General features: G+C 49.3%; 1 protein-coding gene across 3 annotated transcripts in view; it reads left to right on the top strand.

Moving 5' to 3' along the window:
- Positions 1–13,025, top strand: part of LOC144737983 (protein mono-ADP-ribosyltransferase PARP14-like) — a 124,663-nt gene extending 111,638 nt beyond the window's left edge. For 2 of the 3 annotated variants that reach the window (XM_078620904.1, XM_078620903.1), the window contains exons 18-20: positions 9,600–9,760; positions 11,424–11,610; positions 11,820–13,025. In XM_078620904.1, the coding sequence (XP_078477030.1) occupies positions 9,600–9,760; positions 11,424–11,610; positions 11,820–12,112 (641 nt within the window). In that variant the 3' untranslated portion in view covers positions 12,113–13,025. Of the gene's footprint in view, positions 1–9,599; positions 9,761–11,423; positions 11,611–11,819 lie in introns of those variants that run through there. The other variant, XM_078620905.1, reaches the window with a different exon arrangement.
- The last annotated feature ends 790 nt before the right edge of the window (positions 13,026–13,815 follow it).

Genomic DNA, 13,815 nt, shown 5'->3' with positions numbered 1-13,815 from the left:
AGGCGCTCATTTGCCTTCTGACGGAGGTCAGAGTTTTGCATTGCAGCATCCCGTGCCTCGGTCAATTTGTCCAGATTAAATTTAACGTGGTCAGCCAGATTAGTTTTTCCCTGCGGCACGGGGATCCGCAACTGGGCACGAACAGGCGGGTCTGGTTCTCGGCCGTACATAAGGTAAAAGGGAGAAAACCCCGTAGCCGCATGGGGTGCCATCCGGTACGCCGCCAAGACCCCCTGAATTTGTAGGTCCCAATCCGTTTGCGAGTCCGAAACTTGTTGTGATAACATGGACGAGATGGTGCGATGCAAACGTTCGACCATCCCGTCAGTTTGTGGGTGATATGGGGAGGTCCGAATTTTCTTTGTGCCCAGGAGATCGCAGACTTGTCTGAGTAGTTTACCGGAAAAATTTCTGCCCTGGTCGGTCAGCAGCCTCTCCGGAGCACCTTTGTCCAGGACATAACCCTGAACAAAGGCCTCCACGATGGCTGCTGCCGACTGGTTGGCCAAAGGCCAGGCCATAGGCCAACGTGTAAAATACTCGACACCCGTCAACAAATATCTATTCCCTCTGGGGGTGGCGGGGAATGGTCCCAAAATGTCCAGAGCGACCAGCTCGTTTATCCTGGACACTTTGATCGATTGCAAGGGCGGGTTAGACTCCCGTGCCGGCGGTTTGCGTTGTGCACATTGAGGGCACGATCCCAACAAATCCCCCACATCCCTCGTCATGCCAGGCCAGTAAAAATCAAGTTGCAGCAAGGCGAGAGTCTTTTGGGTCCCCAGGTGTAGGAGGCGCTCATGAGCGGCCCATACCACCCTACCCCGCAACCCAGTAGGGACAACCAGCCGATGTCGACGTGACTTCCCGTCCCAATGCATTAGCAGACCTTGGCACATTTCCCATGCGTCGGAACCACCACTTTTTCCCCCCGCCGCACCGCCAACGCGACGTCGCCACCCGAGGAGGGAGACATCCTCCATCTGGAGGCGCCCCCATTCAATGACGGGCAACCCCAACAGGGAATCTTTGCCCTGCTGTTCGATCGAATTAGGAACCATTGCATCGTCGTCGTTGGCGGCCGCCAAGACAGGTACCGATGTGTCCCCTGGAGGCCTGCAACGTCCAGACCCCAGGAGGCATGCACACTCGGAGGTGGTTGGCAAGCGTGACAGAGCGTCCGCGTTGGTGTGGCGAACGCCCTTACGGTATGTGGTTTGGAAATCGTAATCCTGGAGGACCTCCAACCATCGGGACAATTGTCCCGATGGCTGTTGAACCCTCAGGGCGTACTGCAGTGCCGCATGATCTGTGCGGACGGTGAAATGCCGACCGTACAGATATGGGCGATACTGTTGGACGAAATGGACAATTGCCAACAGTTCCCTACGGGTGACACAATACCGTTGCTCCGCTGGAGACAACACCCGACTGCCGTACGCAACCACATGTTCCACGCCGTCAACCACCTGGGAGAGCACGCCCCCAATACCCGTGTTGCTCGCATCGGTGTCGAGCAAGAACGGTTTTGAAAAATCAGGGTAAATCAGGGGAGGAGCGTTTACCAAAGCATCCCGAAGGGAGCAAAAAGCAGCCTCCTCCTCCTGACCCCAGCAAAACCGAACCCCTTTAGATGTTAAAGCATGTAGGGGTTTGGCGATAGTCGCAAAATTAGCGACGAAGCGTCTATAATACGACGCAAACCCAATAAAACTCCTAACCTCTCCCACTGAGGTGGGAGTCGGCCAGGAGCTTACACACTGCGTTTTGGCGGGATCGGTAGAAATACCTGAGCGCCCCACGATGTGCCCCAAATAACGCACCGACTCGCGTAACAAATGGCATTTTTGGGGCTTAAATTTCAAATTAGCAGCCCGCATCTTTAGGAAAACCGCCCGCAACCTCTGGAGATGTTCCTCAAAAGTTTTGCCAAAGACAATGACGTCATCCAAATAAATCAGGCACGACTCCCATTGCAATCCAGCCAAAACCAATTCCATCAACCGCTGGAAAGTTGCCGGCGCTGAGTGTAAGCCCATCGGCAACCGGTTGAATTGAAACAGGCCGTGCGGAGTACGGAAAGCAGTTTTAGGCTTTGAATCATCGTCCAGAGGAAGCTGCCAGAATCCCGAAAGTAAGTCCAATGTGGAGAAGAATCGCGCTCCCGCCAAGGCGTCAAGCGATTCGTCCATCCGTGGGAGCGGGTATGCGTCGGCAACCGTAATTTTATTAAGGCGCCGAAAGTCAACGCAAAACCGCAACGAACCGTCCTGCTTCTTAACCAGGACGATCGGCGCTCCCCAAGGGCTGTTGGAGGGAGAAATTATGTCGGCGGCTAGCATGTCATCAACAGCCGATTTGACATGGTCCTTTTCGGCGGGACTCAACCGAAAAGGATTTTGGCGTATTGGCGCGCTGTCACCCGTATCAATATGGTGACGCAGCAGATGAGTGCAGCCCAAATCGTATTTATCCCGACTGAAAACGTCGGAAAATTCCCTCAGTAGTGTCTTAAGACGTTGGCGCTCTAAATTTGACAGGTCCGTCGATCCCGCGCAAAGCGCCTCGAGCCACCCTTCATCGCTGTCTGAATGTGGTCGCGGTGCAGGGGCAGCGCCGACATGACTCGCGACGGGTTCCTCACAGGGCACCGGCGTTGCGTGAGCAAGCACGGTCCCCTGTGGGACCACCACCGTCTGCGAGCCCACATTGAGGACCGCGATGAAGGGTTCTCCATCCCCTCTCACTATGGTCTGGGCCGGGAGTAAATTAGGTCCACTGACCCCGGCCCTAGACGGTCCCAGCAAAACCCCTTGAGCCCCAATGCCCTTAGCGAAGGGCCGCCGAAGTCTCAAAGGAATTAACATTTGCGCCCCCGGAGGAACGCGCACCGTTCTATCTACGAACGCCGGCACCGTCGCGAACGCCGTCCGGCTCGTAGCGGGGGATGGCAAAAACGCCATGCGTCGGCCCGATGGGAGCTCAATGCATCCCTGGTCGATTAATATCCTAATCGGCATTTTGGCCAGGAAATCCGTCCCCAGCAGGCACGGAACCGCCAGCGAGGAGGAAACAAAAATCGGCCCAGATAATTTAATATCCCCGACACAAATTTGGGCTCGAATTTGTCCGATGATGCCAAGTGAACCCCCGTTAGCAGCAAAGAATGGCACATTAACAGGCATCAAAGGACGGCTCTGGGCAGGGAGAATGTTATAAATCAACTCCGAAATAATGGTCGCCGATGCTCCTGTATCGACCAGGATGCGCACCTTGACCCCATCGATGTGACCCACAACGGCCGACGACCCCGATGACGCGGCTACAACCCGATGGGCCAACACGGACCACTGGCTGGGTTCAATGTGAGTACCCAGAGCGGTGCGTGTTGGTGCCATGGTACGCGATATTTGCCCCCCCTTCGCTGCGGTGTTCGAGTGTGTGACGGGCGTGTGCGTGGGCCAAACATGAGGGGTGCCGCGACTCGCCGGATTATGATGGTGGAGCTTGTGACGAGGGCCGGCGTCCCGTTGAGGTGTCGTTCCGCGCTGCCGAGGAGAGCGGCACCCCGAGGCGACGTGGCCCCGGATGCCGCAGTTATAACAGCGTGGAAGCGCTGGTGGCGACGATGGACGTTGTAGACGGCTTGAACCGGCCCGGTCCTCCCGCGCTCCCGCTCCGTGCTGCCGTTGATGGTTGATGGCGCAAACCTCTTCCGCCGGGAGGGTGGCCGCAGCGACGGCGCGCCCGCTCGCCGCCTTGCTGGCCTTCCGTCGTTGAGAGGACAGGTTTGCGTGGAGGAGACGGGCCGCTTGGAGGGAGCACATCTCTGCATCGTCCTGTGCGACAATGACGATGTCTAAGTCGTCCGCCAGCAAAAGTATCTTCTCTGTCACCATGGCGTCGACACCCTCGTCATCCATTCGTGGAAAGGCCTCCTTCGCCAGTGCCAGGAGGCTTGTGCGGTACGCCAGGGGCGACTCCTTCGTCCCCCGCTGGCGATCGTAAAAGAGTTGGCGACAGTCCGATGGTGGACCATATACCGCCGACAGCACCTGCATCGCCTTCCGCAGCGTGGAGCGCCTCTCCTTCGAAGCCGATGTTAGAGTGGCGAGGGCGTCGCTGTCGAGAAGTGCTGGCAGCGCGCGGAGAGCCTCGGCGTCTGTCCACTGTGCCATCTCCTGGTGAGCGAGGAAGCGCCGCTGGAAGCCGCCCCAGTCGCCATCCTCGCCCACAAATTCCTTGAGTGGAGGTAGCCGCTGATGTAAGGCAGCGGCTGCAGAGGAAGAACGCACTCCCTCGTCCGCCTCACTCAACTCAGCGTCGGCACGAACCAGCGATGGCATCGCCGGTCGCACCCGTGGTGACGCGGCAGGCACTGTACTCCCGCCGTTGGACGCGATGCTTAGAGCGGCCACGCCCTCAACAGCAGCTGCGGCGATGGCGGGAGTTTCAAAATGTTGCTCCGTTGAAATGGCGGGAAGGCGCTGTGGTCGTTGGCTGCTGTCGCCTCGTGGCGGTCCCGCAGCCCCCAGCCGCGTGATGTTGTCGAGCATGGCGGCTGCGGCGTACAGCAGCTCGGCCAGCTTCGCGTGCGCCTGCCTCAGCCCCTCCGTCGACGGCTCCCCTTCCTCCAGCTGCTGTGGCGTGGATGCACCCAGCCCCGGCTGCTCGATGGCATCTTCAGCCATCTCGGGCCCTCCGACTGCAGCGGTGTCCTCCGCCCCTGGTACTCCGACTCGAGTCGTCCGGCGTGTATCCATGTTCGTACTTTGTTTCACTTCTGACGCCAGATGTAGTAACGCTCACGACTCGTTCACACCGGAGTTGGAGGCACACTGGTTTATTTAACACCAACGTTGTGACATACACATTTGAGGGGGTATCGGCCCCCTCACCCGTCTATCTGAGGACACACCTCTCTAGCTAACCCTAGCCTGCCTCTGAGTCCTCCACTAATGGGCTAGGGGAGGCTATCTTGGCCCGACACTGGTCAGTCGGGCCCGGTACCCAGAGTCCAGACCAGCACTGGCTCTGGCTCTGGTACCACGCCACTGGCTCGAGCCTGCGCGGTCCTGATAAGGACGGCGTACCAGGGGGAGTCCAGGGCTCTATCTCAGACGTCTTCCGCCTCCTCTTCTTTAGCTAAACATCACTCCCGAGCCCTTCGATACAATCCCCTTTTATACCCAACCCCTCCCTGAGGGGTGGGGCCCCGGGGGATCATAACGACCGAATCGACCCCCCAGGGTGTCTGGCGCGGACGTCGCAGAGGGCACCTGCTTGTGCACACATGTAGCCCCGCCTACTGTGTTTGTTTACCATAGGCTGCCATGCATAACGGGCTCTCTCTCTAACACCCCTACACTAATAAGACAATCAGAATAGTTAGATGTGTTTAAGTCTGTTTTGAAAACTCAGCTCTTTAAACTGGCCTTCAGACCCTGACTAGTTCTATTCAATTACCCTGCAGGTTCTGTTAATTTCCTGCCTTCCACACACGGTGATGCATAGGGATTTACCATGTGAAAAGCGCCTTGCAAACGTAAATGATTTATTATATGAGGAGGAATCAGAGTGAAGTTCCTGGGAATAGTAACCATGGTGATAGCGATAGAAGAGTGCCAAAGGGAACGAGTGCCTGTTTGTTTCAGTTGCACCCGACTCAAGAGCCGCATGGCTCACAGGGCTATACCTAATAAAGGAAACTTGAACTTACTCTTTAATTTTTTCGGTAAAGTCACGTAGGTGAAAAAAAAAGAAAAGAAAAATTTAATCACGACGTTTCGGAAGCAACACAAGTTTCCGTCTTCAGGTGGAACTGTTACAGCCAAAATTACTGTAGTAAGTGAAGAGAGCTAATAGAGATATCGGATTATATAGGATAAGAGGGGGGGAGGAGCCAATGTAGGGGGGGGGGGCGGCGCCGTGTGGAGTCAGGGGGGGGGGGTTATAAGCTGAGTTAAGCCAGTGTGTGAACACGGGGGTGGAAGTTAAGCTGATAAATAGGAACGCTAAGTTAAGCCGATTGATAACATCTATTTATTATGCAGGAGAGAGGGGGGAGGGTGAGTATTGGGGCACGGAAATTAGAGAGGCTTCGGGGGCGCCGTGTGGAGTCGGGGGGTGGATAAGCTGCCTGTACCACGGAGGGGGGGGGGGGGAGAGTGGGATGGGAACAATTTTACACGATTGAAAACACTGTACGTCAAATTTCTTAGTGATGGTAGAGTGCAAAGCTGGGAGTAAAAGACTGAAAATATGGATATGAATATTAACTATAAGGCAGCTAAAGTTTAGCTTGGTTGATGACATCCTTCCAATAATTGCTCAATTTGAATCCATCCTCTCGGTTGAAGTTACGTCTATGTTTGTATATCTGTATGGCTTCATGGACAAATCTTTGGTAGTATCCAGATGGCTTACAGAGTACCTTGGTATCGGAGAAAACAATAGCACGAGAACCCACCGCGTTGTAACAATGGTCAGCTATGGCAGAAGAATTCGTCCTACCGTGTTTCAAACCTGACTTGTGCTCGAGAATGCGGTCAGATACATGTTTCGTTTCCCCGATATAACAATCACCACAAATGCAACTCAGTTTGTAGATACCAGGGTACTGTAAGTCAGGAATGACATCCTTTACGGATGGGATCAGATCACGGATATTGTGTACTGTACTGAATCGGACCTGGATCTTGTGTTTGTTTAGGATTTTGGAAATCTTTTTGGTCACGCCTGCTATGTATGGCAACGTTATGGTTTTGATCGGAGTCTCGGGGGGTTGTTTCTGCACGGTAGAAGAAACAGCTTTGCGGATAGTACGGTCCGAGTATCCATTCATCTTAAGGGCCAGGTGTACATGTTCTAATTCACTGGCCAGGTGGTGTTGGTCAGAGATGCAGTGGGCCCTATGGTGGTGTTTTGATGAGGGAATTATTTTGTGCCGGATGGTGGTGGGAATCAGGCTTCAGATAGGAATCTATGTGGGTGGCCTTCCTGTAGACAGAATGTCCCAAAGAGCCATTGGACCTCCTCTCAAACAGAACATCCAAGAATGGTAGTTTGCCATCCTTCTCTACTTACATTGTGAATTTGATGGATGGGTGTATAGAGTTAATGTGGTCGAGAAATTGGTTCAATGCTGGTAGGCCATGTGGCCAAATGACGAAAGTGTCATCCACATATCTCTTCCATAAAAGGATGCAGGGTGGATGTCTGGATGGGGTCTGTTTCAAATTTCTCCATGAAAACATTGGCTATCACTGGTGAATATGGGGAGCCCATAGGGGTACCCTCATTTTGTTTGTAGAAGGTACCATTCCAGGTGAAGTACATGTTGGTGAGGCAGTGCCTAAGCAGCGCAGGGACATCAGGGTTCAGTCCATGTTGGACTAAGTCTTCAATTATTGTTATGGTGTCAGGCACTGGAACCTTAGTGAATAGAGAGACCACATCAAAGCTGACGAGGACATCATCAGGAGACAGTGAAATGTATTTGACTAGAGAGACCAAGTGAGTTGAGTTAAGTACTGCTGAAGTGGTCTTGCTAGTAAAGGGAAGCAGAGTATCCTTCTTCATGGTTGGAGTAATGGCTTTGCGGATTGTGTAGTCAGAGTAACCATTAGCCTTGAGAGCTTGGTGTACGTGCTTGAGTTCACTGGCATTGTGTTTCTGGTCGGAGATGCATTGGGCTCTATGTTGTAGAGTCTTGATGAGGGAATTCTTCTGGGATGGATGGTGGTGGGAATCCGGTTTCAGGTAAGCATCCGCATGGGTAGCTTTCCTGTGGACAGAGTGGCTCATTGAACCATCAGGTCTCTTTTTTATTAGGACATCCAAAAAGGGTAGTTTGCCATCTTTTTCGACTTCCATGGTAAATCTGATGGCTGGGTGTATAGAATTGATGTGGTCGAGGAATTGGTCTAGATCAGACCAGCCATGTGGCCAGATGCCAAAAGTGTCATCCACGTACCTCTTCCATAAGGTCGGGCTTAGAGTGGCAGTCTGGATGGCGTCAGTCTCAAATTTATTGTTACTAGCTCAGCTTATTGGGGAGTATATTGAGTACATTGATTATATTGATGTAGTAGTAGGTTTTTACCCTTTAAACTGGTATAAAACTGACACCTTTATACAAGGCATCATGTTTGCAATAACCGCAAAACAAGCAGTCAAAATGCAAACAAAAAGAAACAACTCTGAAAATGGTAATGATATGCACTGTCCTTGAAGTTGATTGGTCCACACCCGAGACAGCTTTCCTTAGAGCCTAGTCTCCATTGGTGTTGGACCAGATCACGCGAAAAGGCATACAACTCAAAAACAGTGCACTATCAGAGTATTGAGGGCTCGGGGTAAGCATTTACACTATGAGACCTCCTTTACCAGTGGAAAAATATAGTAGTAGGTTTTTACCCTTTAAACTGGTACAAAACTGACACCTTTATACAAGGCATCATGTTTGCAATAACCGCAAAACAAGCAGTCAAAATGCAAACAAAAAGAAACAACTCTGAAAATGGTAATGATATGCACTGTCCTTGAAGTTGATTGGTCCACACCCGAGACAGCTTTCCTTAGAGCCTAGTCTCCATTGGTGTTGGACCAGATGACAAGTATGCCTTTTGGCGTCTGCTATATAAGAACGGGAGACACAGCAGAGCCTCACCATTCTGGCGAATTGCCCGATGATGCTGGATGCAATTACCAGCGAAACGTCGTACTCATATTGTAAATGTTGTGGTTTCACGCTTCAACACACCGGTGGGCTAAAGCAGTGAACTAATTGTCTTTTGTCAACGTGACACTTTTTTACTGATTGGCCGTGTCGGGTGGTGGAGGGTTACGACACATTTATAAATAACGCGATCTAAACCCAAAAACGTTGATTATGAGCCTATTCTTTATTGATCATTTTGATCCCGGCACAAAGGGTCCGACCCATAGAAATGATCGGTTTAGATCGGGTTTACGTTTATCGAAAACACGACTAAAACTGATACGACATAAACCCATCAGATATTCCCCATTAGAATTAACTCGGATACAGGAGATACGTTCCAGCACTCCAATACTCCATATGTAAAGTCTTAATAAATCATGAATGATACAATTGAGTGACAATTGCTTGCACGTTCCTAGATTCAGTGGTGAACGGGACACCCACCCTGCAACTTGCAGATGTTTCGGAATGGGAAACGGTTAGACTTATCATAATGTTCCATATTTGCCAACAATGTTAAAATGATAAGATGTACACCGATACGACTTAATCTGATCATCGCCGGTATTGCCAGAGTTCATTTAGGCTGCATTAATTGTTGTAACAGATTATGTAGTGGCAATATCAAGTCTGTATCAAACTAAATATGTAACTTGTGTCTATAAAATATATAATTGCAAAAATATCAGTATTGCAAAATACTGCTTTGGAAAAAAAGTCGAGTGCAAATATAAATATAACGTCATGTACTTATTGCATATTGTAATTGTGAATAATTACAACCAAACATTGAATATATATTTTATCACTTGTTTGAAATCCTGTCGTATTGACGTACTGACATGAGCGTTTGTTGTGTTCTCCTCTCTGCCAGATGTAATCCCCTCAGACTGGGTAGATGAGGCTGAATTCAGGGGTCACCGTATGATCACTGTAGAGTTGAAAAGCAGATCTAGAAATTATCAGGAGGTTGAACGCCACTTTAAACAATCCCTCGGGAAATATTCTCACAATCCTGGATTTACTATTGAAGAGGTAAAACTAAGAAGCTACATTTTGTTCACGTGTGTTTAGGATAAAAAAAATGGGCATGGATGCACAACGTTGAAAGTTGGGGTGCTAAATCAGATTAGTGACGCCAATATGAGATTCCTAGTTGGGAAACGTCAAGAGGTGGTCAGAGAACAAGAGGAGGATGTAGAAGAGAAGGAGCAGATTCACAGAGCAGAATTCCATTCATGCTTTACTCAGATGTGTCACCGTTCGTTCTAATAACATTCAATATTTTTACATCTGCCAACTGACGGGGTAATTGGAGGTTCTGGGGATGCAAGCTTAAATCGTAAGGGGAAAAGGGTGATATTTAAAAAGTTGATCAATCACTGTACAGTGATGGGCAAATCAAAGCCAAACATGTTAACAGTTTTCCATTGGCTCTGAGGGTGCGATGGAAAGGTGTGATAATGGGAAAGTGTACAGGTAAAATAAAATGTTACAATTTATTGGAGTTGCAAATTCGCTAAGGCCATACACAATGTGGTGCTCTTACCATATTCAGCCGAATTCAATCGAGGACCTGTCGTTAGAAAAACTTGGGAAAGAGGAAATTATGGGGTGTCCAGTAAAAAATGCAGTTTCCATAGTGGTTGACCAAATGTTATAAGATAACATGATTGAGGTTCAGGCAGTGAGTGTGAGTTGAAGATTATACCACTTCATAAATATCCTTGCATTTCAAAAATAATATGGAAGTCATTTAATTTGGACTTTGATGGGTTGGTAATAAGGATATTAATATATCAGCTATGTATTTATGTATGTTGACGTTCTTTCGTTCCGTACATAGGTAATCAGAGGTGTGGGGGAACAGCAACAATCTAAACATAAATAAACTCCTTAAAAAAGTTTTTTTAAACAACGGGTTTATTAACAACTTCGTTTAACTCACGGTCGAGAAGTACGTCAATGGCGCCTGAGACACGTGGCGCCTGCTTTTTGTGCGAGCCGATTCTATAGTTTAGGGACCGCAGCATTTTTGACGTACACAAAAATATATTATTAATAAGCCGTCCATACAAAAATTGTAATTGCTTGAAAGGAGGCAATTCATTGATGAATTTATGCCGATTTTCCCTACAGGCATGCATTGTCACCGGATCTGAGTACGTGTGCAAAATTTGGACTTGATTGGACAACAGGAAGTAGACTAACTTTTGATTACAAGATTTGATCACGACAAACACAAGTAAAGTTAAATAAAACCGTTGAAAAGTACTTTGAGGTGGTGGTGCTCATATAACTGGTCAATCCGAGATATGATTGCTCAATACGAGCTATCCATGCTTTGATAATTACATTGTCTTTATGCTGTTCATCCTTTGCCATTCTCTGGTCTCAAACTGATTAGACTAGGCCAGAAAGAAGGTGGTCTCTGGTGTAGGCCAATCAGTTTCAAAGACAATTCTACATTATCAGAGCATGTCTGTATGCGTATTTTTCCACCAAAATTTTAGAGTTAATTTAGACTTGATGCTTTGTGATAGGTGCCTGTTGTTTGAACATCTTAACACCTCCTGTGTTATTGCCAAGAAGGGCAAAGTATAATTTTTTTTATCTAAATTCCTGTACTTTTGCATACGCACGCATATGGGTATCTTCAATCATTTACCTTATACTTTGGTATGCCTTAATTTTACAGATCATCCAAATTCAGAATCCCGTGCTTTGGAAATTGTATGCGACTAAAAAAAGTGAAATGGATATTGCAAACAAAGGAAGCCGAATGGAAGCACTTGTGGAAAGAATTCTGTATCATGGCACAGCTCATGGGACCTGTGAGACCATCAACACAAACGGGTTCAACAGAAGCTACTGTGGTAAAAACGGTACGATGTTCCACTCCACCCATTTACACAGAGCATTGGCAACAGAATATGGATTGACAACAATTCAGGGGTATGCGTGATACGTTTATAACTTTGCTTGTTGCTAATTGGCTGTGTCGGGTGGTGGCGGGTTTTAACGACACATTATGTATTTACGTGATATAACCCAAAAACCTCTCATGTTTCTTGTTTCATCGGTATATTTGCAGCTGTGGTCTATGGAAATGGAGTCTACTTCGCAGTGAATGCCTCCTATTCTGCACATAACAAATACTCTCCGCCCGATGCGAATGGTAGCAAATGGATCTACCGGGCGCGCGTACTGACGGGGGATTACACGTTGGGGACCAAGGGTATGATTGAGCCTCCGCCTAGGGATCGGAGCGTGAGCTCCGCGCTGCTGTACGACAGTGTGACCGATGACAAAAATCCAGAAGTATTCGTCATCTTCAATGATACTCAAGCCTACCCCGAATACCTCATAAAGTTTAAGTTGGCATAGGCAATGCAACATTAATATGTGTGTGTGTATATGTAAATATGTATGGGGAGCGGGAGTGCAGCGGTTAGCGCACTGTGCTATGAACCCTGACGCTCCTAGTTCAATTCCCGCTCACGGCCAACACCAGCGACGATTATCTGAACCAGTCCTAGGCCTCCCCAAGGTCGACTCAGCCTCAAATTAATACATGGTGCGGTGTGTAAACTTCGCCACTAGGGAGACAAAGGCGGCCGGGCGTGATGCTAGCCACCCACCCCCTCATGTATGGCAGCACTATAATTTAATCAAAGATTATTTTTCTCAATTATATAATTGCATTTTTTTTATCTTATTCTGATTATTTCACTCATTGCACTTAACAATGTAGTCTGTTGTCCTTCCCCACACGTCCGATTAGCACGGTTGGCTACGTATGGCGTGAAAGAAGTTCAAAATGCACACATGCATGCAAAATCTACATGCAACTATTACTTGAATTACATGTACTTGTATATGAAACGTACATTATTCTTACATTACTGAAACAATATTCATAATTAGTTATTTTTGAGTAAGATCACATAGTGTGCAATGACAATTTTCATCTGTGCTCTCTGCCACCCGAAAGAGTCAATCAAATCAACTTGTCACGTCATGGGCAAATATACCATTTGATTTTATTTGTCAGCAAACTGGAATGTTGAAAAGTAAGCGACATTTTGACGTTTGTGTAAGAGACTTGGAGGCACCTTGCCAGTTAGTCATCACCTGGGGAAAAGCTATCGTCAATGACTGACTGGCAAGGATGGCAGAACAGGAAGAGAGAGTGAGAGCAGGAGGGGAGTTATGAGTCCGGATTTGCTGGACCGTGTGTTACTTGCTATATGACCTGTTCTGTTACCTGTGGGTCATCAATAAAGATACCTTTTCTGAACACTGCATAAGCTGAATCCCTTCATCTGGTGGCAGTGGTGGGATCATGTCTCAAGGACATCGCACAAATTGTTTATCGAAAGCCTCTAGGCGAAAGGAGGAACTGGAGCAGGTGGAGATTCAGAATCTCGAGGAACCCCACCAACTGACCTCTCCATGCCACAGAGGGACAGAGGAAGACGGCCCTGCATCAAGGACAGGGTCGACCGGTTGGCTGAGACGATGGCGATCATCGTGCCACAGCTGGTGGGAAGGAGCCTGGTTGAGATGTCGTTCCAGGGGTCTCCATAGAGGCCAATGCCTCGGCGGGGAGCTGCACAGTCCCCCTACCGAGTTCAGCACATCTCCGTCCGGTGCCATCCTGGTCAGGAGTCGCACTGCAGACTCCGGGAGCCGCGGCCTAGTAGGAGGAGACTGTGGAAGGCCAGCAGCCACTCCCGTTGCCCCAAAAGCAGCCAAGCACCTGCTACAGCAGCGACCCTCAGCAAGGGGCTCTCACGCCTGGGCCACCGAATTCAATTCACAGTAGACTGTGCAACCACAGATGGAGGTCACCGCGGACCCACGAGGGTGGAAACACTTTCCACTGCTGCTCCTACAGCGGCGGGAGGGATGTGCCTCTTATAGAGGATCCTCTGACTGCAGCATCGTTGGCGACGCTCCAGCCAGAGGGCACCTGGGACCAGAGGTCAGATTGGCGAGGCCGGCGTGCGACTTCAAGCCGCCGGGACAGCACGCAGCAGGAGAGCGGCCGCCATGGCGAGGCCTCGCCTCAGTCACCACCTCTTCAG

This window comes from Lampetra planeri, chromosome 76 (genome assembly GCF_965212315.1).
Source record: "Lampetra planeri chromosome 76, kcLamPlan1.2.h2, whole genome shotgun sequence".
NCBI classification, from domain to species: domain Eukaryota; kingdom Metazoa; phylum Chordata; class Hyperoartia; order Petromyzontiformes; family Petromyzontidae; genus Lampetra; species Lampetra planeri.
The sequence above is the reverse complement of the archived record's forward strand: the minus strand, read 5'-3'. Positions and strand labels throughout refer to the sequence as shown.